The 27805-nt window shown below is 40.8% G+C and overlaps 1 protein-coding gene across 9 annotated transcripts in view; it reads right to left on the minus strand.

Annotated features, from left to right (window-relative positions):
• Positions 1 to 1608: 1608 nt before the first annotated feature.
• The window catches only part of dpep2 (dipeptidase 2), a 90727-nt gene continuing 64530 nt past the window's right edge, over positions 1609 to 27805 (minus strand). For 8 of the 9 annotated variants that reach the window (XM_072547402.1, XM_072547408.1, XM_072547399.1 and 5 more), the window contains 5 exons: positions 22462 to 22638; positions 19411 to 19495; positions 17810 to 17885; positions 17591 to 17726; positions 1609 to 2638 (listed from right to left, as the gene is read on the minus strand). In XM_072547402.1, coding sequence (XP_072403503.1) covers positions 2441 to 2638; positions 17591 to 17726; positions 17810 to 17885; positions 19411 to 19495; positions 22462 to 22638 — 672 coding nt within the window. In that variant the 3' untranslated portion in view covers positions 1609 to 2440. Of the gene's footprint in view, positions 2639 to 12134; positions 12275 to 17590; positions 17727 to 17809; positions 17886 to 19410; positions 19496 to 22461; positions 22639 to 27805 lie in introns of all 9 variants that reach the window. The other variant, XR_011952291.1, reaches the window with a different exon arrangement.

Raw genomic sequence — 27805 nt, forward strand, 5'->3', positions numbered from 1 at the left:
TGTATTTTTATGAATTTTATAAATGAATGTATTTTGGGAAAACAGAATACCTTTTAAATTGGCACCAGTTGTACCATCTACACAACAATGAACTGATTATCTTACCTCTACTTTGTCAAGAAAATGAATCAAAGTTTTAAACAATCTTCTCACAAAGGACGCGAGTGACTTTCAGGAATGTTGTGATCTAACCCCTCTTGGCCCTGAAAGATGCTTATTGTGTAGGTAGAGTATGATTAGGTCCAGAGGACCTGAGTGGAGCAAAGTTAATGCCTGCTATGCTCAAGACAAACAAATTTCACAGATACCTCCTAAAAGTGGTAAAGGCCACTTGTGTGGATCTGGAAAGGTTTGAAGACTTATTTCAAGTGGTGGCTATGCAAGTTCAAGTCTGAAATATGTTAGACATCCTGAAGGCACAGAATCTTCCATCTTAGAATTGTACCGCAACGCACCCATTTTACGTACATTTAAAAAAATGCAAAAAGGTCTGGTTTTTCTCTGATGTTTTAGAGAACCATTTGTCCATTAAGTGAAAATAAGTGGTTGGAAAGTATACTATTTGTGGTCTGTATCTAAAGTGGATTCACAAAAGGTGCTTGGCTTGCTGAAATCTATACACAAAATTGTGCATCTGGTCATGTTTCTGCTCATAAACAACATGACTTTTGTACATGGAAAGTGCATCTAAAGCAATCAAATGCAACTAGTTAATACAAAATGCTCTTGTTATTTCTACACCAAAAGATGATATTGCATCTTGTAGATACTCTACACAATGTTGTATGCTGACAAATTGTTGACTTCTTTGAGATTTATAAATCTTGGAAGATGTACCTGCTAATAATGACAGGGTTAAAGATTGAAGCTGGCCAAATCGTGTTCTTATGCAGGGCAATATTAATCACATGCAGTACAAGAGAGACCATGTTTTTTGTCCTTTTTGTGACATTCATTAAGAAAACTATTGGCCAAGGCAAATGGAATCAGTCAACTATTTTTCTTCAAAATAATCCACGAGATTTCTGCATTTCCCTGATTGGGCAGACAGGCCCTTGGTTTGACATTTCAAACCTCTAACAGTGTAGTTCCCCCTAAGTACTACACTGGAATGTCAACTTAGATTTATATTTCAGTAGGACTTGAACCTGGAGCCTTCTGATTGAGAGGGGAGCTACCATCTCAGCTGTAGTTTAGATGATTGTGTTATGGGTTTTTAATTTTTAAAACCACAAAAGCCACAATTACTCTTTTGACTATTAGGCTAGAGGCATGTAACAGATTAAGTGGTACTGCATTGCACAAAGGTGGTGTACAAAATCCATGTTTGACTCCTGTGATCCCTCTGGCCTGTTGTCATGTATCCACAAGGATATCGCTGAATTTATATTGGGTAATGGCCCATAGAAAGAGAATATCAAAAGGTGAGTCACCCAGAATCACTTCCAGCAGACTTGTCAGAGGGCTTGAACTCAATCATGTACATATTTCCCTTTTTGAATTGGATACGTGGGCAAGAATACACAGAACATATGAAAAAGGGAAGGATTAGTTTTCTTAAATGAGAATTTGTGTGTATTTGGCACAATAGCTATGTTGTTCAAAACCTTTTTCCTTTTTTTGTAATATCAGTCAAATACATGACAATAATCAGATGGAATTGTGACAAAAATACCATAAGCAAGAGTTGCACATCCATACTGTGTTTTTGGTATTTCAGTGAATAAAATGTCCAAAGGCACTTCATTAGTCATTAGGCACAAAACAAAAATGGCACAAAGGCATATGAGGGTATGTTATTTCAGATGACCCAAAGCTTGGGTAAAAAGATCAGATTTAAGGAGCGTCTTAGAGGAGGAAAGCAAGGTAGAGAAATACTAAGAACAAAGCACAACCCGTTAACCTCTGAAACAGTTCTTCTCAAGAGAGTTTTCTTCTAATGCGAAGTAATTAGAGGAGGTATTTAAATTATTGCACTGCTCACAATTTAGTAGGATATCTATGATGATATCTTGTTTGGTCAACAAGCTCATATACGTGAACAGAAATAATTGTGCTCAGTTATTTTCAAACTTTGCATCTCATTCTGTAAATCAGAGATGAATTAATTCAAGTCCTCCATTATTTTAAGATGTGTAGGTTGATTTACCTCCAACTCTCATCACTCTGCCAAATAGCAAGATTATTACAAGCCTTTATCTTTTAGCCCAGCGAGATAATTCCTTGAACATGGTTTGGCTGTCCAATAACCTTGGGAGAAAATGAAGATTGCAGATGCTGGAGATCAGAGTCAAAACGTGTGGTGCTGGAAAGCACAGCCGGTCAGGCAGCATCCGAGGAGCAGGAGAGTCAATGTTTCGAGCATAAGCTCTTCATCAGGAATGTCCCTAAGCAGCTGTGCTTTTCCAGCTCCACACTGTTCAATGACTGTGGACTGTATTCAATAACCAATTAAAATGATGGAAACGATGTAGAGTATAACTGTATGAATAATGTTAAGAGCAGGAGGCATTGTTTTGCTTAGCGATAGTCCTAAATTTGGAAATGGTTTCTTGAGATTCAAGCGACAGGGATTGTTAACGTCTTCAAAGGGGATCTCCATTTCACTGGATGAAATATCCTTCAGTTGCTCCTTCACCTGTTTGAAACACAGAATTTTGTTAGCTATTTTAAGTTATATTTTTGAGCGCTATCCTTGAAGCTATTTAAAATGTTTAAATTTTGGTTGAACTGAACCCACATGATGACCAATTTCTCTGTTAATGGCCACTTCTGGCAAAACTGCAGCAGAGCTCCAGTGTTAGCACTTTCACTTCTGAGTCTGAGAAGCAGCAGTTAAAGTTCCAATTCAAAACCTAAAGGGAAAGTAAATCACTGGGAAACTGTCGTGCTAAGCATGTTCTTCTTTCAGACAAGATGTTAAACTGCTGCTTTATTGATTGAATACAACATCTTATGACACTATTCTAAAAGGGACTGTGAAAAGTTTCTTAGACAACTTTTGGATTTTTTTTAGCATTACATTCAGACATGTTATAACATATCTCTGGAACACATGGGACTTGAACCAGATGTATGGCCATTACCACTATGCTACAAGAGCCTCTTGACCAACTTTTATATTCATTTGATGCAGCTTAAACAGAACAGATAATCTCATTATTTATTTCATTGCTAACTGATGTATTTGTCCACATTGCAACAGTGAGTATATTTTAAAGTAATGCATTAATTGTGGAGCACTTCATGATGTGAAAGATGCAATTTTGGTCTCCTTCCTATTGGAATTACGTTGTGAAACTTGAAAGGTTCAGAAAAGATTCACAAGGATGTTGCCAGGGTTGGAAGGTTTGAGCTAAAGGGAGAGGCTGAATAGGCTGGGGCTATTTTCCCTGAAGCATCAGAGGCTGGGGGGTGACCTTATAGAGGTTTATAAAGTCATGAGGGGCATGCATAAGAGTAGGAGGCATTGTTTCACTTAGCAATAGTCCTAAATTTGGGGGAGTCCAGAACTAGAGGGCATAGGTTTAGGGGAGAAGGGAAAAATATAAAAGGGACCTAAGAAGTAACTTTTTCACAGAGTGGTGCGTGAAAGAATGAGCTGCCAGAGATAGTGATGGAAGCTGGTAGAATTACAATATTTAAAAGGCATCTGGATGGGTTTATGAATAGGAAGGGTTTAGAGGGATATGGGCGAAGTGCTGATAAATGGGACTAGATTAATTTAGGAACTTGGTTGGCATGGACAAGTTGGACCAAAGGGTCTGTTTCTGTTCTGGAAATCTCTAGGACTGTCTGTGTTCATCTTTCTTTAAATGTTTCAAGCTGCTGCCTTGCCCATTAAGTGTATATGACAGGAATTAATATCAGTAAATTTGATTATAATGGGAAAAAATGACAATACGAAGATGAGGAATATTGATGCAAAGGAGTGAAGCTCATACCTTTCAAGGCCAACAACAGATCAGACAAAACACTGTGGATGCTGGAAATACTCAGCAAGTCAGGTGGAATCTTTGGAGAGGAAGGCTTTCCAGGTCTGTGAGGTTTTCTTAGAATGCACCCTACCCTGAGCTTCAGAACAGCCCTGTTATGCAATGCAAATTATGATATTTCTACTTCTACACAAACCAGATATTCAGCAGACATTTGGACAAGTTTTTTTTTTAAAGTCAAACTATGTGACAGAAACTGGATTGATGTCCCTGCAATTCGCTGCATCCTTTAAAGCATGTTTCAGAAGTTCAGAACTGATGTAAACATTGCTCTCTAAACATCGTTGCCATGACAACAAATTCAAAATTGATTTTTAAAGAAGGGGAATAGAGTATAAACTAAATGGATTACAATCATAAACCATTTAATAATCAGGTCTGTGTCACCTAATTACAAGGTCAAGTTGCTGATGAATTATTGATATCTGATGCACAGCACAAGTTTTCTTTGTGCCTACAGACATTTCAGAGAAGACATTTTTGATATTAATTCCAAAGATTAATTGAGCCTGTCAGACACAACAAAAAAAGAGAAAAGACAACCATGACTGAGTCTTTTTTTTGAGGATGTATCCAAAATGACCGAGGGCAGAGCAGGAGACATTGTCTACATGGACTTTACGAAAGACTTTGACAAGGCTTCACACAGTTAGTAATGTTAAATCACAATGGATTCAGGGAGAGCCTTACCAACTGGATACAAAATTGACTTGACGGTAGGAGAGAGGGTGGAGGGTTGTTTCTCAGCCTGGAGGCCTGTGACCAGCGGTGTTCCACAGGGATCAGTGCTGGATTCACTGTTGTTTGTCATTTAATTAAACTATTTGGATGAAAATTTGAGGCACAGTTAGTAAGTTTGCAGATCGCACCAAACTCGATGATACAGGAGACAGTGAAGGTGATCTAAAATTACAAAAGGATCTTGATGCATTGGACCAATGGGCTCAGGAGTAGCAGATGGAATTTAATTTGGATAAACGCGAAGCATTGTATTTTGGTAAAATAACTACATAAGTCCTGACCTTATTTAACGTTAGAGCCCTAGATAGTATTGATGAACAGAGAGACCTAGGAGTTCAGGTTAAAAGTTCTTTGAAAGTGGAGTCACAGCAGGACAGGGTGGTAAAGAAGGCATTTGAGGATGCTTGCCTTCATTGCTCAGACCTCTGAGTGTAGGAGATTGGATGTCATGTTAGGGAAGTATTGTGTGCTATTCTAGTCGCCCCGCTATAGGAAGAATATAATTGGAAAGGGTTCAGAATGGATTTATCAAGATGCTGCCGGGAATAGAAAGTTTGAGTTATAAGGAAAGGCTGGAACTTTTCTCCCTAGAGCGTGGGGGTTTGAGGGTTGGCCTTATAGATGTTTATAAAATCATTTGGACAGTTACATGAACAGGAAAGGTTTAGAGGGATAAGGACCAAATGCAGGCAAGTGGGATTAGTTTAGTTTGAGAAACCTGGTCAGCATAGACGAGTTGGACCGAAGGATCTGTTTTCTATGCTGTAATGCTATAATTTCAGGTCATAGAGTTATAAATAGGACTTGCACAAGTACAATATCCCTCTTTTTTTACTGTCTTGTTTAGACTGCCTTGTTTAATCAGAACTGCAGTCTTATTGTTTAGATCACCACAAGGCAGTAATTTGGAAAATCAAGCCTCAATCCAAAGCCAGAAAGAACAAGATGCCAGGAACCAATGTCAGGAATAGTTCAGATATGTTTGAATAAAAGTCAGTGAATGCATAAGGAAGAAGAAAAAAAGAAACATATACTGGTGGGTTTAGATGAATAGGGGCAGGAAAAGGCTTGGATGGAGCATCAACATGAATATACAGCGTTGTGACAGCAAAATGGCTGTCTAGTGTGTCGTTACATTTCCCAGGAGTTTTGAGCACAGTTGCACAGATTTATACAAAGAATGTTTTGTGTCCCCATACATACCAATTCCTGTTTAAGAATGTCAGGGTTTAATGGAAGAACAGTTTGTAGAAAAGCTTCCAGCTACTCATTTACTACAACAGTAATGGTTCCAGAAGATCATTGTCATCATTGGCAGTCCCTTGCAGATGAGAATCACCCTCTTCCACTCTCAGATGGCTGTACAGTCTGGTGAGGCTTCTGCAGATTCTGTTTGACTTGGGGCAGAAGGTGGTCATGGGAAGGGGGTGGGTGAGGCATTGGTGTGGCAGTGTGCTCCTTTCATTTGGTTTCTGCTTTTTCCCAATAGCAAGCCTCGAGGTTCTCGCTGCCTTCCTGAATGCTGCTCCTCCATTTGGGAGGGTCTTGGGCCATTGATTCCCAGGCATTGGTGGGAATGTCGCACTTCACCAGTAAGGCCTTGAGGGTGTTACTGAAGCATTTTTTATGTCCACTGGGGCTCACCTGCCATTTCGGAGCTGGGCGTAGAGCACCTGCTTGGGGAGTCTCATTATTAGGCATGTGAACAACATGCCTGGGGCGTCAGTGCCTCAATGCTGGCCAGATGAAGGATGCTGGCGTTGGGGTGTTTTTCTTCCCAGTGGATTTGCAGGATCTTACATGAGCAACATTTGTCGTCCTGCTCCAGTGCCCTGAGGGGTCTGCTATAGGTAGTCCACGTCTCAGCTGTATAGGAGGGCAGGAACCTTCGCAGCACTGTTAACCAGGACCTTGGTGTTGGATCTGATGTTATCGTTCTCGACCATCCTTTTCCTCAGGTGGCCGAAGGCTGTGCTAGCAACTGGACGCGGTGCTGGACCTATTCATCAATAGCTGCTTTGGCCGACTGACCACTTCCAGTACCATGGGAGTGTCCTATGTTCTCCAAGGCCTCCCCATGGATCTTGATGATCAGGCATGCTCTCATATGCCTCTGTAAAGGTGCTGCTGGTGGTCTGGAATATATCCTCAGAGACTGCGCATACACAAGCACCATCTGTGTACTGCAGCTCAGTAACACTGATTGGGACAACTTCCATTTTGGCTTGAAGACAGGTTGAATAATTTCCCATCAGTTCTGTAAGTTAGCTCCACCCCAGTGGGAAGCTTGTCAGCAGTGAGGTGAAGCATTGCAGTGAGGTAGATCATGAACAGTGTTGGGGTAATGACAGTCCTGCTTGACACTGGTCCGAATGGGGAATGGGTTGGTGGGAGAGCCATGTGTCATTACCATGACTTCTATGTCATCATGGAGCAGGCGAAGGCTGGTGACAAACTTCATGGTGCAGCCAAAGCGGAGAAGGATGCTCTATAATGCTTCCTGGCTGATGGAGTCAAAAGCGTTTGACAGGCAAACACGTACAAGGGTAGGTTATTTTCTCTGCATTTCTCCTACAGCTGTTGCACGGTGAAAACCATCTCTGTTGTGCCCCTTCATGGCCAAAAGCCACACTGCAATTCCAGGACGAGATTTCTCAGCCACAGGAAGGAGACAGTTGAGGAGGAACTTGGTGATGACTTTTCCAATGGGTGACAATAGGAGATTTCAGCTGTAGTTACCACTGTCAGATTTGTTCCCTGTTTCGAAAATGCTGACAACTGTGGCATCGCGGATCTCTGCTGGGATGCTCTCCTCCTTCCACATAAGGCAGACAAGGGGATAGCTGCAGCAGGAGCTCTTCTGTGTTTCAATAGCTCAGGGAGGATACTGTCTGCTCCAGCAGCCTTGTTGTTTTTGAGCTGGTGAATGGCCTTCTCTATTTCAGGCAAGGCTTGGGTGTTGCTGCAGAATGCATTCAAGGATGCTTGGATCAGTGGCAGAGCGTCTGGTTGAGGAGGTGTCTGAGATGCTCCCCCAACATTGTTTGAAGGCTTCTTTACCTTTTGATAAGTGTCACTCCATTCTTGGCCAGCAGTGGGGTGGGGTTTTGAATGTTTGGTTCATAGGTGGTGTTGACAACCAGAAGAAACCCTGCACATCATGGCTGTTGGCCATTCTTTGGGCCTGCAGTGCTTTCTCCACCCATCATCTGTTCTTTCTGTGCAGGTCAGTTGTTGGACCTCGCCAGTGAGCTTACCTTTTCTCTTCTGAGTGCAGTTGCTGTTATACACTCAAAAATGCCACGTGCTTCCGGCTTATCAGTACTTGGATCTCCTGATCATTCTCAAATTAAATTAACCAAAATTAGTTTAAGTGACCAACGGAGTTTTTGCAGGCATTGATGATGCAGCCTTGAGGATGGACCAGGGACTGTTGGGATCCCGCAACTCAGTGTCACCGAGGGTTGCTAGGTTTGTGGAGAGGAGCCTGTTGTATGAGGCTGTCTTTTCCAGGTCTTTCAGAGCCGCAGTGTTGAACTTCTTGCAGCAGTGCTTCTGTTGTCTCCACTGCACCGGTGCTGTATTTCTATTGATCCTGGCTCTGACAATGACGTAGTCAAGGAGGTGCCAGTGTTTGGAGCGGGTTGCTGTCACGTTGTTTTGTATTTCCCCCTTTGGCAGATCAGTGTGGTGGTGATGAGGAAATAATGTTGCAGCATTTGGTCAGGAGAAGGATGTTGTTGCAGTTTTGCTTTCCTGCTACCTCTTTCCCGATTACATTGTCCCAGAGATCTGCACTATCTTCCAGAAGATACCAATCAGTGGATGCATATATTAACTGCAGGAACTGCTAACTGCTACCATTTTCTGGTACAAATTTCAAAGCAATTCTTCCACTTTCTTTCAAAATAACCCAGCATTAACTTATCAAAAATATTACTTTGTAAATTTCAATTATGTTGCAAGTATGTTTCAGCTAAAACAAACTATGTATAACTATTCATATGCAACACTTTAAATGAAGGAATTAATGGTAGACTGATGCTGACCATAGTAGAACATTTATTTTTAAAATGTTAAACCAGCCCATCCTTCTCTGTGTGACTTGCATTTTATTTTTAACTATTGAATTGCAATACGGATTTTGCATAAGTTTCACAACAACCTGTCAAGACCAAAATAAGCAATTAACTAGTTATCTCAGGACTTCAATCCCTGTGAATCAGATCATATTGCTGAATAAACCCCCCATTTGTGTGACTGGAGCTGTGCTGAAATACAGGTTCACACTAACCAGTTTCTGCTAATGAACTCCTGGATTCAAGCCACCCCATCTTTGGGATGGTGGTCACATTTAAAAAAAGGGAATGAATAGCAGTGAAGTCACCCTGACCACTCTCAGTCTTCAGTGTCAATCAGATATTGTCCTTGGTCAAAGAATGTTCTGTATTTTGTGATTTAAGGGAGCTGGTGTTGTACTGGGGTGGACAAAGCTAAAAAGCCACTCAACGCCAGGTTATAGTCCAACAGGTTTATTTGGAACCCCTAGCTTTTGGAGTGCTGCTCCTTCATCGGATGGTTGAAGAAGAGGCAGAGCTCTGAAAGCTAGCACTTAAGAATAAACCTGTTGGACTATAACTTGGTGTTGTGTGGCTTTTAAACTGTATTTTATTGGTCTGCTGTAGTGGGGGTTTGTTTATTTTGTCATACTTCTGTAGGGTCATAGGGTCATAGAGTCATAGATATGCACAGGAGGGAAACAGACCCTTCGGTCCAACTTGTCCATGCCTACCAGATATCCCAACCCAATCTAGTCCCACCTGCCAGCACCTGGCCCATATCCCTCCAAACCCTTCCTATTCATATACCCATCCAAATGCCTCTTAAATGTTGCAAATATACCAGCCTCCACCACTTCCTCTGGCAGCTCATTCCATACACGTACCACTCTCTGCGTGAAAAAGTTGCCCCTTAGTTCTCTTTTATATCTTTCTCCTCTCACCCTAAACCTATGATCTCTAGTTCTGGGCTCCCCCACCCTAGGGAAAAGACTTTGTCTATTTATCCACTCCATGCCCCCCATGATTTTATAAACCTCTATAAGGTCACCCGATAAGGTACTTAGAATTGAAACAAAATTATCTCTCAGACTCAAACATCCACTACTTATTAACTAGATTGATTTGCTAAAGTGTAACCATGCAGTAGTTACTGATCGGGGTTCAAAAAGGTCCACAAACATAGCACAGAAAGCCAAAGGATTCCCTGAATGTTATAATGGAAAAATAACACAGGAAGAGGATTAGACTAATTAGTCTCCAACTGTGTTCCCCGTTACTTCAGACCATGTTTCATCGCATCAATCACCCTCCAGCCAGGATTCTATTTCCTGTGGCATTATCCTGTCCCTCACTTAACAATCCTATTATCATCCCACGCTTCTTCCTTTTATTAATGTGCCTGCAAAATATTTTGCTATTTTCTGTTCCTTAATCATTCAATTTCAGAGCTCATATTTTCCCTCATAATTGTTTTGTTCCTAACCTTTTCACATTCTCTTCTCTTGTGCATTCTTTTCCTGCCTATGTATTTAATACATGCCTTTTTTCTTATACTCTATTCAGTTATGTTTATCATCCCTGAAATGTCATTACTCTAAGCCTTTTCTCTGAATTGTGTTAATATGTTTCCTGCAATATAATGTTTTCCATTGTTGTTCTATGTGACTGTTTGCCAATATAGTTGCTCATTTTATTTTCCCAACTGTTACATTCACCTGACAAAATTGTTTTTTCTTAGATCCATTCCTTAGGCTTTCATTAGACTTACATTCTTTCCTCTTTTTGTCCTAAAGTGCTATTTCCTACTCGTCTTATAAATGTTTCCTACTTTTATTTCTCTTATCTGCTCTGGATTATTCCTAGTACTAGATCCAATGAGAATCTTCTTTTAATGGGTTTTTACATCTTGGGCAAAAAAGGAGACACATTCACAGGGTAGGAACTCCATTCCCCTCTTCCCCCCTCCAACCCCCCTTTACCTACTTCCTCTGTTCAATTGATAGTGAAATAATTTGAATCAGTCTTCTGAAGGATTTTATGTTTCTTACTCAATCCTTAATTTGAAGGACTTTAGTGAAGAGGATAAGTTTTTTTTAATGACAGTCTACCATTGTGATGGCCTGAGATCTTACAGTAAAATGGAAAATGTTTTTGAAATATAATTTACATCATTCAATTTTATAGCCAACCCCATATCTGGGCTTTGTTTAATGTCCCATTTGAAACATGTTATCTCTGACAGTACAACATTCCTTTAATGTTGCATTAAGTACTAATCTGTTACATTTACATTTTCTCCTTTAGTCAAATGCATCTTGGTGGTAAACACTATGAATACGGCACTTTGAATTTGCATAGAATATTCAACATGGAAGCAAGCCATTTGGCCCAATAAATCTAAGATGGCCTTTATACTTTACACAATTCACCTTCTATTTCTATCTGCACCATCTCACTCTTTCATTATATCTTTATATTCATAATCTTTCTATTCACATCTCTCAAGAAATGCTCTAGTTTTCATTTGAAAGCATATAATAAACTTCATTTTGCTACTAGATTTATTCATAACTATATAATGATTATCCACACTCTTATTTTAATTCCTTCAATACCAGTTGCTAGATATGTATATTTGAATAGTTCTCAACTGGCTTGAGGCAGGAGAACATTATAAAGCCATAGAACATTATAAAGCCATATATGGCACGGAAACGCACCCTTTGGTCTAACTTCTCAATGCTGACTAGGTATCCTAAATAAATCTAGTCTCATTTGCCAGCATTCAGATCACATCCCTCTAAACATTCCCTATTCAAATACCTATGCAAATAGCTTTTAAATGTTATAATTGTACCAGTCTCCACCACTTCCTCTGGCAGCTCAATCTATACATGTACCACCCACTGTGTGAAAAAGTTGCCTCTCTGGTCCCTTTTAAATCTTTCCCCTTTCATCTTAAACTTATGCCCTGTAGTTTTGGACTCCTCTATCCTAGGGAAAAAAAACTGTTCATTCTATCCATGCCCCTCATTATTTTATAAACTTCTGTAAGATCATCCCTCAGCCTCCGACAAATAGCCCCAGCCTTTCCCTATAGCTCAAACTCTCTGACCCTGGCAACATCCTTGTAGATCTTTTCTGAACCATTTCAAGTTTCACAACATCCAGAATATTAAACCAATTAATCTTTATTTTTAATTTGGTTAAGTGGGAATACTTGGCTTAAACCCACACATTTATTTGGTAACGTCCTTGCAAGAACTAATAATTCGGATTGAATCCTGATGCCCTGCTATTTTACACCCCATCAAATGCATAGAATGTTACTAATTACCAGTTAAAGCATTGGTTTTACTTATTGTTCAATCCACTTGTACTTCCACTGTGCTCTAGATTCCAATCTTGAACAGATCATATTTAAAATGTCTTGGGGGCAGAAAGCCTGCCGACTGTAACACAGTCTGATAACTGAATCTGGTAAGGCAGCAGAGACAGGCAGAAGATTAGTGTCTGGGAATGTGAGCAGGAAGAGGCATACAAACAATGAATGACACTGTAATACATCCACATGATTGCAGCTATTTGAAATAATAAAAAAACATATTTGTCATTAAAAGTAATTACATTCACAGCATTCAACAATGTTGGTATATGTGCTGCTTCCTAACTGGTATGGTGTGAGGATGGATCTTACCAGTTTTTTTTCCCCTTCGTCTTACTGCCCCACTACAGCACTACTGAAAATCTTGACTTGTTGCCTGGAAAACTTCCAGAGATCTGTACCTAAATAACTCATTTGAGCACATATTTTTCATGTTGTACCCTTGAATATTTGCCAAGTATTCAGCTAAAGCAATTTTAATGTCAGCCAACTTGGCCCACTCATACCAGTCAAAGATGTGGTCTTTCCATTAGAGATTTCTGGATAATACTCAGCAGCAGGAATGCCACCTAACCTTACAACTTAGTGCCAAAGTATACAGACACAGACCACAATAACCATGAACAAACATAGCACGGATCTGAAATCAAACGTGATATTTTCTTAATCCTTATCTTCAACTTCCCACTATCCTAACCAACTAAGCTATTACAGGAACTTGGGGGAAGTGTGTGATTAATACAACTTGAGTGTGTTTCGCAAACTACAACAGAAGTAATGCACCGCCTTACACCAGCTTCTGTGATACCTTCTACTCCCTGTAGCCTTTTTATTTTTAATTAAATTGTCAACCTCTCCCTTGTGACTGGGAAATAGTTTTATAATAGAGACCTACTTGGACTGATAAGCTTTAACTTCTTACTCCACTGGTAATGAATAAACGTCATTGTTTGAGCTACTCTCATTAATCATATCTTGTGTATTTGGAAATAGTCACTGATATCTATGCTGGGCAGCTGATATAACTTGTTTGAGTACTACGAAGAGTGTCAGGAAAAGAGTTCAAACCTCTTCACTGTTTCACACAGCTTTTCAAGTGCAGATTTCCATTAAAGGCTATGAAATCAGAGAATGGGGAAGAGTTATTTTATAATGATAACATCGTTAACAGTGGAAGGGAAGAGGTACTATCTAAAGATATAACCAGTCAAACTGGATTCTGTCTGCATAACGCACAGCTCAAAAAAACATTATTTCTTTTAAACTTTGGACATACCCCTGAGTGTGAGCCTGTGCGCTGAAGTTGAGAAACAGACATATAACTTAAATATATGTATCCTCAACTGATAAATCCATAAGCGCAATTTAAAACTTCTTTACCCAGAGATTGGTCAGAATGTGGAACACAATACCACAAATGTTTAGCTAACCTGAATAGCACAGACATATTTAAGAGGAAGTTAAACAAAAACACGTTGGAAGCAAATGAAGATTATGTTGACAGAGTTAGGTGGAGAGAGATGGGAGAGAGCTCATGTGTAACTTTTTTAAACTATTCACTCTTGGGATGTGAGAGTCACTGGGTGACCAGCATTTATTGCCCATCCATAATTGCCCTTGAGAAGGTGATGGTTAGCTGTCCTCTTGAACTGCTGCAGACCATGTGCTGTACATAGACCCACAATGCCCTTAGGGAGCCAATTCCATGATTTTGACCTAGCAACAGCAAAAGGAATGGTGATACATTTCCAAGTCAGAATGGTGACTAGTTTGGAAAGGAATTTGGTTTTGTTCCCATGCATCTGCCGCACTTGAGCTTCTAGATAGAAATTGTCATGGATTTGGAAAGTTCTGTCAAAGGATCTTTGGTGAATTTCTGCAGCACATCTTATAGATAGAAGACACTGCTGTGACTGAGTGTCAGTGTGTAGTCAATAGATGTTGGTAGATGTGGTGACAATCAAGGGGTTGCTTTGTCCTGGATGGTACCAAACTTCTTGAGTGTTGTTGGAGCTGCATCCATCCAGGAAAGTAATCCATCATACTCCTGTAGATGCTAGACAAGCTTTGGGGATTCAGGAGACAAATTACTCACCACAGTATTCCTAGCCTTTGACATGCTCTAGTAACCACTGTGTTTATGTAGTGAGTCCAGTAGAGTTTCTAATCGATAGTAACCCCAAAGATGTTGATAGTCGGGGATTCGGTGGTAGTAAAAGCATTGAATGTCAAGGGCTAGATTGACTATCTCCAGAGTAAGACAATGTCTAGCATTTGTGTAGTGTGAATGTTATTTGCCACTTGTCAGTCCTGCCTGAATATTGTCCCAATCTTGTTGCATTTGAACATAGAATGCTTCAGTATCTGAGGAGTCACAAATGGTGCAGAAGATAGTTGGGCCTAAGATACTAACCTGAGGGACTCCCTCAGAGATGCCCTGGTGCTGAGATGACTGACCTCCGACAGCCACAACCATTTTCCTATGTGCCAGGTATGACTCCAACCAGCAGAGAGTTTGCCCCCTCATACCCATTGACAACAGTTTTGCTTGAGTTCCTTGATGTCACATTTGGTCAAATGTGGCCTTAATGTCAGTGGCTATCACTCTCACCTCCCCTCTGGAATTCATCTCTTTTGTCCATGTTTGAACCAAGGCTGTAATGAAATCAGGAGCTCGGTGGCCCTGACAGAACCCAAACTGGGCATCATTGAGCAGGTTATTGCTGAGCAGGTGCTGCTTGATAGCACTGTTGATGACATCTTCCATCACTTTACTGATGATTGAGAGTAGATTGATGGAGTTGTAATTAGCTGGGTTGGATTTATCCTACTTTTTGTGTACAGGACATACCTGGGCAGTTTTCGATACTGTCGGGTAGATGCCAGGGTTATAGTTGTACTGGAAGAGCTTGGCTAGAGGAGTGGCAAGTTCGGGAGCACAAATCTTCAGTACTATTGTTGGAATGTTCTTAGGGCCAGTAGTTTTTACAATATTCAGTGAGCTTATCGGTTTCTTGATATCACATGAAGTGAATCAAATTGGCAGAAAACTGTAATTTATAATGCTGGGGATCACTGGAGAAGGCTGAGATGGATCACCCACTCGGCAATTCTGCCTGAAGATTGGTGTGAATGCTTCTGCCTTATCTTTTGCATGTGTTGGGCTCTTCCATATTTGTGGATATTTGTGGAGCCTCCTCCTCCTCCAGTGAATTGTTTGATTGTTCATCCCCCATTCATGACTGGATGTGGAAGGACAGCAGAGCTTAGACCTGATCTATTGGCTGTGGGATTGCTTAGCTCTGTCTATCACTTGTTGCTTATGCTGTTTGGCATGCATCTAGACCTGTTTAATAGCTGCACCAGGGTATGCCTGGTGTTGCTTTAAGCATGCCCTTCTACATCCTGTATTGAACCAGGGTTGATCCCCCGGCTTGATGGTAATGGTTGAGTGGGGTGGGGTGTGGGGTGGTATGCCAGGCTATGAGGTTACAGATTGTGCTGGAATTGATGGCCCACAGCACTCTATGGATACCTAGTCTTGAGTTGCTAAATCTGTTTAAAGTCTGTCCCATTTAGCACAGTGATAGAGCAACACAACATGATGGTAGTCTCAATGTGCAAAATGACAGTGCAGTGGTCACTCTTACTGACACTGTCATGGACAGATGCATCTGCAGCCAGCAGACTGCTAAAGATATAGAGCGGTTGGACCAAATAGAATTTACTGTACAGAAACAGACTAAGTTGCTTTTTGTTACTTTCCTTCATTTAGAGAGAAAAATATAAAATGCTCAAGTATTGAAGATGCAATATTTGTTTTCAAAGAGGAAATATCTTGGATTGTTTCCCACTTAGACAAGAAAAGGTTTCATTTTTGATTTTATTTGGTGCTTCTTCCAAAAATTTGGAATTTAGAATGAACATTGGCTTTGATTAAAAGGTAGTTTTCATCAATTTTATTGAAAACCGCTCTCAAATTGTCACGTAGAACTCATTATTTATCTTCAAATTCTTTCACCCAATAGCACCAAGCAAAATCTATTTAATGGGGGAAAAGTCTCAAAACGGTTTCTTTATAATTTTTGAAAATTGTTCAATAGCAAAGGGCACATTATGCTCATTATTATTGAACACAAAATATGATTCCTGAAGAAGGCCTCATGCCTGAAACGTCGATTCTCTTGCTCCTTGGATGCTGCCTGACCTGCTGCGCTTTTCCAGCAACACATTTTCAGCACAAAATATCTTCAGCCAGGGCTGTGTTTAAAAATCAAAAACAGCCTTCAAAATGTTGCCCGGCGAAAGTGAGGCCTGCAGATGCTGGAGATCAGGAGTTGAGAGTGTGGGAGTCGACATTTCGGGCAAAAGTCCTTCATCAGGAGGCCCTTCCAGATGAAGGGCTTTTGCCTGAAACGTCGATTCTTCTGCTCCTCGGATGCTGCCTGACCTGCTCTGCTTTTCCAGCACCACACTCTCAATTGAAAATGCTGCCCACCTATTCTTGCAATGAAGATATCTGCAGTTGATCTGGATAAATGTCCCTTCTGATGTACTTCTTGATCTGAAATAATTGGATCTCAGACATCGTGTTGTTCATTTTAATTCGGTCTTACTGAAAAATGTTGCTGGTATTGGCTAACAGATGCTTATACGGATGAGAGAAAAGAAAAGCTTTGTGCAGACTGAAAATGGCAATATAATTCTACCCTATGACTTTTGTAATTTTCTTTTGGTAGTAACTGCTTGTCATGTCTCATTGTAGACAGGCAGGAGGCTGGAAGAACACAGCGAACCAGTCAGCATCAGGAGGTGGAGAAGTCGACGTTTCGGGTGTAACCCTTCTTCAGGACTGAGGGCGAGTGTGGTGGCAGCTGCAGATAAAGGGGGTAGCGGGGGGGGAGGGGGGGGGGTGGGGGCAGGGTGGTGAAGTGGTGATAGGTGAAGACAGGTAGAGGGTACGGTCAATGGGAGGAATGAATCCGGTTAATGATAGAGAGCAGCAACAGTGAGGGGGAGGGGGTGGGAAGGGGGTCGGAGGATAGGAAGGGAGGTTATGTCTTACTGCCAGATAAGAGACTAAGCCACTGAAAATATTATCCTGTGCTGAGCACTTGTTGACATCGCCTCTCCCTTTAAATTTTCCTTCACTCTTTGATATTGCTGAGACTGAGGGTTGGGGCCTGTCACTCAAGGCAGTTATTTTATACACAGCTGCACATTTCCTCCTTCACTGCAATGATAAATGAGGGTTGGAAGAAGGAAGGGCATGATATCATTGTTGAAGTTTGCTCCTAATGCTGGTTTCTTCGGACGATTTTGACTCTTAGCAGAGGTGACATTATTTAGCTAACACAGACAGTGACGAGGTGATCCAGCCCTCCAACCTCTCACACTGGGTCTCTTACCTTTTCCACACTGCGGAAAACCCGCAGAAAGTTGTATCGAAGTACAGCTTTTAGTTCTTTTTCTGGCCACTTGCGTCTCAACAATTCCTCAATGAGTGCAGGATATTTGGACACATCTTCCAGACCCTGTGGGAACCTGCAACCCACCACAACTGTCAGGCGATATTAGGCAACATACCAAAAGAAGAAGTAACCATTGGATTACGATTGAATACAAACCCAGTGGCCCCATCATAGTCTCCACCTATTCCAACTGACTCGTATCCTGCAATCTTTTTGATGTGGTCAAAATGATCTGTAACAGAAGGCACAAATTGTAACATCAACTGTGACAAGAAGTTCCAATGTTCTAAATGAATTCTCAGTGAGGTTCAAAATTCAATAAGAAATTAAAAGCAAGTCCATTTATTCTTAACAAGTTGCACATTGATTGAAACCTGTTATGGGGGATAAAATTCAGATTTTTAAAATTTGCTTGTGTTAATTTACTCTTAGAGTTTCCAGGACAGTCCGAAACCATTCAGACCATTGCATCAGAGTCATTTCTGACTTTTCAAATCAATTAAACTCCTCCCCCACCACTACATTTGCATCTTCTGTCTTTATTGTTCTCTTTATAGAGACAGAGACTCCAATTTGGTGTCAGATACTGTGATGTGGAATTGTGATTGATTTGTAGCTCTGAGGATAGAAACTCTGCAAGTTACCACTTGCTCCACTAATACAGCATCACTGCTGTGGGGAGGTGATCACAGACATTCATTTTAATCCATTACTTATCTGTCTCCGTATTTTACCTGTAGTCCTAAACAGGAACAGGTTATAGATATCATAGGCCTAGGTGCTGCTCCTAGCACAGGCCACGGTCAAAGTACAGGGATCCCCTAGAATCCCCATACCCCTGGTTATTGGGCCCTATAGTTCCTGATCCCAGGCCTTGGCCTGAGGCACATCTACATTTCTCTTGGAACGTGGGCTTAGATTAATAGCTGTTTTGTGGCTAATGTGGACATGATGAATCAAATGTGCTCCTTCTCTATCCTGGAATTTTAAAGTTTTTATGTAATCTGCTCTGATTAACATACTGCTTAGCTTTTCAATTCATCCTTTACCAATCCCCCAAATATGATTTCTACTTGATCAGGCACTTACATTCATAGAATCACAGAATTAATACAATGTAAACAGAAGCTATTCAGTCTGTTGTAACTGCAACAACACTCTAAATGAGCAAATCACTGAGTTAATCTGCCTGAAACCTAATTCCAAATTCCCCTGTGAAATGCTTCACATGAAACTAACTCCACCACAGTGTTAGCCAATGTAATGCAGACTTTAACCATTCACTGATTAAGAAATCTTTTCATCATGTCCCTTTTGTTTCTTTGGCCAATTACTTTAGGTCAATGCTGTCTTGTGTTCTCAATCCTTTCCCGAATGGGAACCCTTTCTCTACCTGTTTTGTGCAAGATTGCTGACTCCCTATTCTTATTCACTACAGTAAAGAAAAACAAATTAATAAGTAAATGATGGAGGCTGTGTTCCACATTTCATACGACATAACCTTTCATTTTGATCACCAGGTATTTAACTAAAATTAAGGCATAGCTTCTCGTCCCATCACCAGAGTATCCCATGAATTCTTTCACCCTGAAACATTTGTGAGCAAGTACATAAGTGGTTTATTTCATCCAAAGGAACAATTTCATAACTTGACTGTAAATATTGGAACATCAAAGGCTGTAAACCTTTTAAAAGGGCTTTGGGGCAGAATAGCATAACAATTGCTTTATCCCAGTGCAACTGTTCAAATCAATTACCTGCAACTCTAGAAATATTGGAAAGCTTCTGACAGGAGACAAAACCAGAGTAGAAGTTCACCATTACTAAGCCGTTGTTCTTTTTCTGAAAAAAATGTCATAGAGAAAATCACAGCTGATGTGAACACATATTTCCTTATTTAATTCTTATTTTTAATGTTGTGGTTATTTTCCACAAAATCTTCACACCTTCTTGAATTCTCTAGCTGAGAGATTAGAATGGCTGGGACAATGTTTCTGATGTTTCTTTGTTCGTTGTAAACATCTGTTGCCTCCCATTTGACATCTACTTTCAGATATAAGATTGAGATCAGGAACTCTGTGTGGGAACATGACCAATGCAGCAGCAAATTGGCATAGCAATGATTCATTGAACCATCACTGCAATGCAGATGAAATTCACCAGAATGATTACAGGGGTTAAGAGTTTTAACTACAAAGTTTTATTAGGGAAGCTGAGGTTTTTCTCAATGGATCAAAGGACATCAGAGGAATGGGAGCTTTAATTTATGATAGTTTGAGATAAATTAGACAAAAGGCCATGACACAGTATCCTGCAGGCACAGTGTAAGATATTGAGCGAGAGATAGAGAAAAGAGTTTCTTTTACACAGTCAGTGATAATGATTTGGAACTCTGCCTACGAAGAGTTGGAAGCAGAGCAATTAATAATTTCAAAAGAAAATTATATAGACATTTGAGCAAACTAACCTTGCAGAGCTAAGCGCATAGAGAGGGGGAATGGAATTGATTCAATTACTCAACAGTGTTATGGACTCAAGGTTGAATAACCTCCTATTACTCCTATTGTGCAACCTCATGATCCATCATATCACCCATTCCACCATTACCATCAAGCCAAGAGGCCATCCCTGGTTCAATAAAAGTGCAGGAAAACATGTCTGGAGTAGCACCAGGCATATGTCAATGAATATATGGTGCCAACTTGGTAAAGCTACAGTGCAGGACTGCTTGCATGCCAGAACAATGGCAGCACCATGTGACAGATGGAGGTAAGCAATCCTACAACTAAGCGATCAAATCTAAGTTCCCTTGTCATGAAGGTGGTGAACAATTAGACAAATAATCAGAATGGGAGGCTCTCCAAATATCCCCTTCCTTAATGAGTGGGGGAGAACCCAGCTCATCAGTGCAAAAGCGTTTACAATAACTTTCTGTCAGAGGTGCCAAGTGGATGATCCATCTCAGATTCCTCCGAGGTCCCCAGTATCACAGTCTTCAGCCAATTTGACTCACTCTACATGATGTCAAGTAGTGGCTGGAGGCACTGGATACTGCAAAGGCTATGGCCTTGAGTATATCTCAACAATAGTGTTCTAATAGCACTAGCAATAGCCATGTCCTGAGCCATGTTATTCCAGCATAACTATGGGCATTTAACTGGTAATGTGGAAAATTGCTCAAAAGTGCTTATTGAGCAAATCCAAACCAGCTGATCACCATGCAGTCAGTCTACACTTATCATCAGCAGAGTAATACACAGGGTCATCAAAAGTGCTGATAAATGGCACTTACTCAGCAATAATCTGTTCACTGACAGCCAGTTTGTGTTCCACCAAGGCTTCTCAGCTCTTATTACAGTCTTGTTTCACACATTTACAGAACAGTTGAAATCCAGAAAACAAGTGGAAATAGTAGCCACTGACATCAAGGCTGCATTCGGCCAAGTGTGGCATCAAGGAGTCCTAGCAAAACTGGAATCAATGGGAATCAGGAGCAAACTCTCTGCTGGTTAAACTCTCTCTGGCACATAGGAAGATGGTTTTGGCTGTTCAAAGTCAATTATCTGAGCTCCAGGACATCTCTGCAGGAATTCCTCAAGGTAGTGGCCTAGGCCCAACCATCTTCAGCTATTTCATCAATTACCTTTCCTTCATCGTAAGGTCAGAATTGGTCACAATTCACAACTCCCCAGATGCTAAGGCAGCCAGTGTCCAAATGCAGCAAGACCTGGACAACATCCTCAGACTGGGACTAATAAGTGGGAAGTAACATTTGCATCTCACAAGTACTAGGTAGTGACCAACTCAAACAAAAGAAGCAGCTAACCATCTCTCTTTGATGCTCAATGGTGTTTACCATCACTGAATCCCCCACTGTCAATATTCCAGGGATTGCCAGTGATTAGAACCTGAACTGGACCAGCCATATAAATTCTGTAGCTATAGAAGCACTTAACTTACAATGTGAGTAATTCATCTCCTGTCTCCCCTTGCCTGCCCACCAACTTCAGGAGTCATTTTCGACTTGCCTGGATGACTGCACAAGGAGGTCAATACCCTAAAGGACAAAGCAGCCTGCCATCCACCACTTTCATACCCTTCACCATCAATGCACAGTGACAATGGTAAGTACCATTTACAAAATACACTGTACCAACTCAGAGAGGCTCCGTCTTAGAACTTTCCAAACCTGCAACCTCTCACCTGGAAGGACAGAGGCAGCAGATGTATGGAAACACCACCTGCTGCTTTCCCTCCAAGCACACGGTATCCTATGTTGGAACTATAGCAGCTTTCCTTCAGTGTCACTGGGTGAAAACCTCAGAATCCCTCCCTAACAGTCCAGTGGGTGTTCTCCAGGGACTGCAGTAGTCCAAGCTGGCAGCGCACCACAATCGAACTAGGGATGGACATCCGATCCTAGCCTAGACTAGCCACAGCACCCACGTACCATGAATAAATAAAAGTAAAACCACCCAACACTAACATATCACATTTTACAAAATCAGCAGCATAAACAGCTTTGTTCTCACAGGAAAGCCAAAACAAATGACCTGCCATAAAATGCAAAGTTTAGTGGCGTAAACAGTGTTTGTCGCAGATACAGCAAAGATATGGTGGCCAAGCAGATGATGCTCAGGGAATGTTTGCCCCCAGTAGTACTAGCTGGGCCACACCATGGCTATTTCTCCTGTGTAAACACCTATCGCTGCTCCTGGCATACCACGATAACATCAGTAAATTGTAAATTGTGTTCTCTGAACAGTTATTAAAGAGGAACATCATAGAAATGAGTTTGAATTGCTTACGATCATCTTGAGAAGTTCATCTGGAACATTCCTGTGATGTTGGCAGATAGCGTAAGCCGATGAGTGGCTGAAGATAGCCGGTGCCCTGGAGATGTTAAGGACCATTTTTGCTGTGTTACTGGAAGTATGTGACAGATCTATTATCATTCCCAATCGATTCATCTCCTTCACAACCTCCTAAAATTCAACATTAAATTTACACAGTTTATTAATGTCAGTCTCCTTGAGCACTCACATGAAAATCTGCTGACTTGCAACTTTCATGTTCATCAAAGTGTCTGTTGGAGCTAAGGATTAAACTCTCCCAGATCAAGTAAATGGATAGCAGATATAACACACCTCATGCCCAACCTCAAATAGCCATTCTTCCAATGTGACAGCTTTTTCATTGCCCCATTCAGGATCCTTAAGCCTGAGTAAAGTTGCCAAGTGTTGGACTGATGGACTGATATTTCCAAAACTTGTTGCACTTTGAACACTTCGAGTCACCAAACATGGGATGTCTCACCTCCAGCAGCTTGGGCTGGGTGTGAACCTCTGAAAATGTCTCAGGTGCATAGAAGATTCCAGGGCACTAGTTTGAAAAAGAATAGAGGGCTTTTCTTACTGGTCTGGGCAAAACTTTCCCTCAAAATAACAGATGAACTGGCCATTATTTGTAGTAGCTTGCCATGTAAAAACGATCCACTATGCATGACAACAGTGACTTACTAAGACCTGGGAAAGGGGATAAACAAGGGGCAAGCTTGCACCCCTCCAAGTTCCAAGCTGGCCTGGGCATACTACAAGATAAGCAGCAACTATTGGATGAGTAGCCTATCAAACGGGTTGGTCTATGCAGCAGATTGGATGCTTCGGACACTGCCAGAATAATAGTGATCAATGGCTGGCTAGAACATGCCAAGTTCCCCAGTTCTTCCTTTCTCACTCGGCTCACCAGAGTGAGTGGCAGTTGGGAGGGTGGATACAAAGAGCTGGAGTGCAAGATAGGCAAAGCACATGCCACTTCATTCCTCGAATTGTGACCACAACCTTTAAGAAGCAGTAAGGGAATGTAATTGCGCCGAGACATCATAGGGCTTTACTTATAAACATTGCCAGTGGGCTGGGTTATCAAGCGATTGTACAATTGAGTGGTTCAGCAACATGGCATTCTGAGGATGTAATTCAAGTGGGTGCATTTTTGTAACTCTAAGTCTTCCCGAACCCCTGATAACCACATTACATATAAAAGTGTACAAGTGGATTGCAGATTTATTTTCTCCAGGGGAATGCTGATCAAATTTACTCTATGCTCAAGGTATGTACTGCTCAAAGCATTTCCAAAGCAGAATATTACACTGAGAAAGCTTGAATTCAGCAGTAAGGCAGCAAGAACTACTCTATTGGAACAGCAATTAAAAAATTAAACTTTCTGAACTACAAAACAGACAGGAGCTTTGCAATCTGTGGATAGCAATTAAGTAGATAATGAGTAAAAACTAACAAAGAAGCACGGAAATATAGATGTAGTAATGTTGTCTAGCCATTCTGAATTTTTGTAAATGCAAAGTGTGAGGAAGCTGATTACTTTCATTCTGATAAGGCAGTGAAGCTGCAGTTCATTACTGAAATACAGAGTTAGCCCTCTGGCTAGAAGCCTGTCCATAGCAGGTACTATCAATAGCTGCCATTATAATGATATTGCTGTTAGAATAGATTTTCAATAACCTGTGTCACAGTTTCATGTCTTCCCTTCTCCATTTATAATTTATTTTCTCAACCTGTGGTATCCCAGACTCCACAAAGGTTGATTGATGCTACTACTTTTGTAAGGATGGCAGAAGTGCACAGTGCCAATGTAACATAAGATATTGAGTGCACAACAACACGTAGCTTTTGAATACTTGGTGAAGAACTGCTCACACCAGTTTGAGTCCCCAGAACGCCCAAGATAAACCTACCTATTTCTTATGAACAGACTGTTTCAAATTTCTGGCATCCGCAGTTTGTTTTATTTTTCAAAGCTGTTTCCTGACCTTTGACAACTCAGGAGATGCATACATATAGTCCAGAAAGAATACCAAAAAACATACAAATCAGGAACAGGATTATACCACTCGCCCTTATGTTTGCTCTGCCACTCAATGAAATCATGGCTGATCTGATTATTTGACCTGCCTACCCCAATAAACTTTCACTTCTCCCCCCTCCCTTTCTTTATCAAGAATCTATGCACCCCTACCTTTAAAAAAAACACTTAAAGCTTCATCTTCCTCTGCCTTTTCAGGGAGAGAGTTCCAAAGATCCAAAACATTCAGTGAGAAAAAAATCTCCTTGTCTTCATCTTAAATGGGCGACTGATTTTTAAATGCGATGATATAATTGGAGATTCTCCTACAACAGGAAACATCCTTTCCATATCCACCCTGTCATGACTGCTCAGGTCTGAAATGTTTCAATCAAGTTTCAAGATCTCAGTTCCAGCAGTTACAAGCCTAGCCTGACTAATTGTTCTTCATAAGGCAATCCATCTAATCCAGGTATTACTCTACTGACACTTCACTGAACTACTTCTGATGCAGTTATGTCCTTGCTAAATAAGCAGACCAATACCATCCACAACAGTCTGATGTGCCCTCAATAATGCTCTGTATAATGTAAGCAATACCTGCATATGTTGGTACTCAATTCCTCTTGGAACAAACATTCTGATCATTTTCCTAATTACTTCCTGTATTTGTATGCTGACTTCGTGTGGTTCACGTACTATGACTCCCTCTGCATCTCAGAACTCCGCAATCTCTCACCATTTAACATGCTTTATTAATTCTTTCTACCAAAATGGATAATTACAACTTTCCAAAATTATCATTCATTTGGCAGATTTTTGCTCTCTCAGATTTTATGTGCCTTTTCTTAACCTCCTTATACTTCTTCACAATTTACCTCCCTACCAGTCTTTGTGACATCATTGCATTTTGCAATCATACCTTCAGTACCTTCATCAAAGGCATTTATACACAGTTTAAAACTGACACTCTGGCACTGATCCCTGTGGCACCTAAACCATTATAATCTTGCCAACCAGAAATTGGCCCATTTATTTGTTTCCTATTAGCTCAACACAATAGATGTCAAACTTCTATTCCTGGAAATTTGTTACTCTCTACACCTCATTGTATTTTCCACAATAATTCTTGATATAGTACTTTATCAAATGTCTTCTGAAGATTTAGGTACAGGAGATGGAATTTTGCCTTCATTTCAATGCAAAGAGAGTATTGAAATAGGCAGCTGAAAATGTGTTGCTGGAAAAGCACAGCAGGTCAGGTAGCATCCAAGGAGCAGGAGAATCGACGTTTCAGGCATACGCCCTTCTTCAGGAATCCTGAAGAAGGGCTCATGCCCAAAACATCGATTCTCCTGTTCCTTGGATGCTGCCTGACCTGCTGCGCTTTTCCAGCAACACATTTTCAGCTCTGATCTCCAGCATCTGCAGTCCTCACTTTCTCATTGGAATAGGGAGGTCTAGCTAAAACTTTACAAGGCAGTAATTAGTCAAGAGAAGGTTCACTAGACTGATATCAGGTATAGAGACACTGTGGGGTTAGATAGAGTAGGATCGACCTGAATTTGTTGGTATTTTGTAGAATGAGAGGTAACCTTATTGAAACATACAAGATGCTTAGGGGATTTGTCAGTGTAGATGCAGAGTTAATGTTTCTCTTACAGGAGAATCTAGGTTCAGAGGGCATAATCTCAGAAAAGGGATTGCCCATTTAAGACAGAGATGGGGAGGAATTTCTTCTGAGGTAGTGAATCTGCAAATTGTTCAGCACAAATGACTTCAAGTTTTGCTCCTTATGTATATTTAAGGTCGAAATAAACAGATTTTTAATCAGAAAGGGAATCAAGGGTTATGGGAGAAAAGGCAGGATTATCAGATCAGCCATGATCTCATTGACTGTAGGAGCAGACCTGATGGATTGAATAGACAATTTCTGCTCCTGTGTTTTACCATCTTAAATCGACCAGTTCAACTTTATATGCAGTATGTTTCATTTTCACAGAACTCCAGTAAATTGAGTGAACGGGTCTTCCCTTTCAGAAAACCATGCTGATTTTGATTGATTACCTTGCATTTTACCAACTGTTCTGCTACATCGTCTTTAGTGATAACCTCTCTAGGTAAGTGTTAAGTGGCCGGTAGAGCTTTAGTTTTTGTCTCCCTCTTCTTTTGAATGAAGGAGTTACATTCGCTATTTTCCAATGTAATGAGACCTTCCGAGAATCAGGAAAGTTTGTACAATTATAACCAGCACATTACTTATCTCATTCACAGCAGCTTTGAAGACTTTAGGATAAAAGTCTGTCAGAAGCCAGAGACTTATCAGTTTACAGCTTCAACAACTTTCTCATTACCATTTCCACAATGGTTGTAACTTTTCCAAGTTCTCCCTCACTTCCTTTCGATTCTTCATCGATAGCAATTTCTGGGAACATAGGAACATTGGAGCAGGAAGAGACCATTCATCCTCTCAAACCTGCTCCCTTATTGTCAATCTTGGCTGATTATCTACCTCAGTGCTATATTCTCACACCTCATTTTGAAGAGGCTTCCATATCTTGCTTGTACTGAGCTCTGATGTTGTTTGCAACTAGCATTGAACAACTTGTTTCGTCTACATGTGTAAATAGGGGAAATGTGTGCAACATCCTAACCTATTACCGGAGTGCTTTAGTATGCATCATTAAACCTCAGAACGTTGGCCTGGGCACCATATGATGCCAGCAAGTCAGTTAACGATTTGTATTTTCCACAATGGTGGTCTGACAGCCGAATTTATTTTTATGTAATCTGCTAAGAAGATATTGTCCAGGCCTTGCTGCCTGTGACCACAGAATGCTGAAGAGTTGTGAACAGTAGTGCACTCTGCAACTTTCTCATCTGGGTCTACAAATCCTGCCCATAGATGCAGAAGGAAATCACACTGAGCAAGAATTAGGGCAAGAATTGTTAGTATGCCATCTTAATGATCGCCTTTCATGGTGAACAGCAGCTACTTATAATATTGCAAAATGAAGTTTCTAACTGCTTATGATTTGATATAAAAACCCTGTTTCTTCTTTTGGCTTCTCCCATTTTACATGGGTTCATCACAATGCTAGTTGATCACTCCTGCTGCCACCACCTGATTCTCTCTCTCTCTCTCTCTATCTCTCTATCTCTCTCTCTCTAACAGACAACCATATCACTTCCATCTGTTTCAGTTACTTTCTTCAATGTTTTCACAATATCCTGATATGCTGGATATTGATTTTGTTCTCTTTTCTCCACACGATATCCATCTCAGCACTTACC

This window comes from Chiloscyllium punctatum, chromosome 26 (genome assembly GCF_047496795.1).
Source record: "Chiloscyllium punctatum isolate Juve2018m chromosome 26, sChiPun1.3, whole genome shotgun sequence".
NCBI classification, from domain to species: domain Eukaryota; kingdom Metazoa; phylum Chordata; class Chondrichthyes; order Orectolobiformes; family Hemiscylliidae; genus Chiloscyllium; species Chiloscyllium punctatum.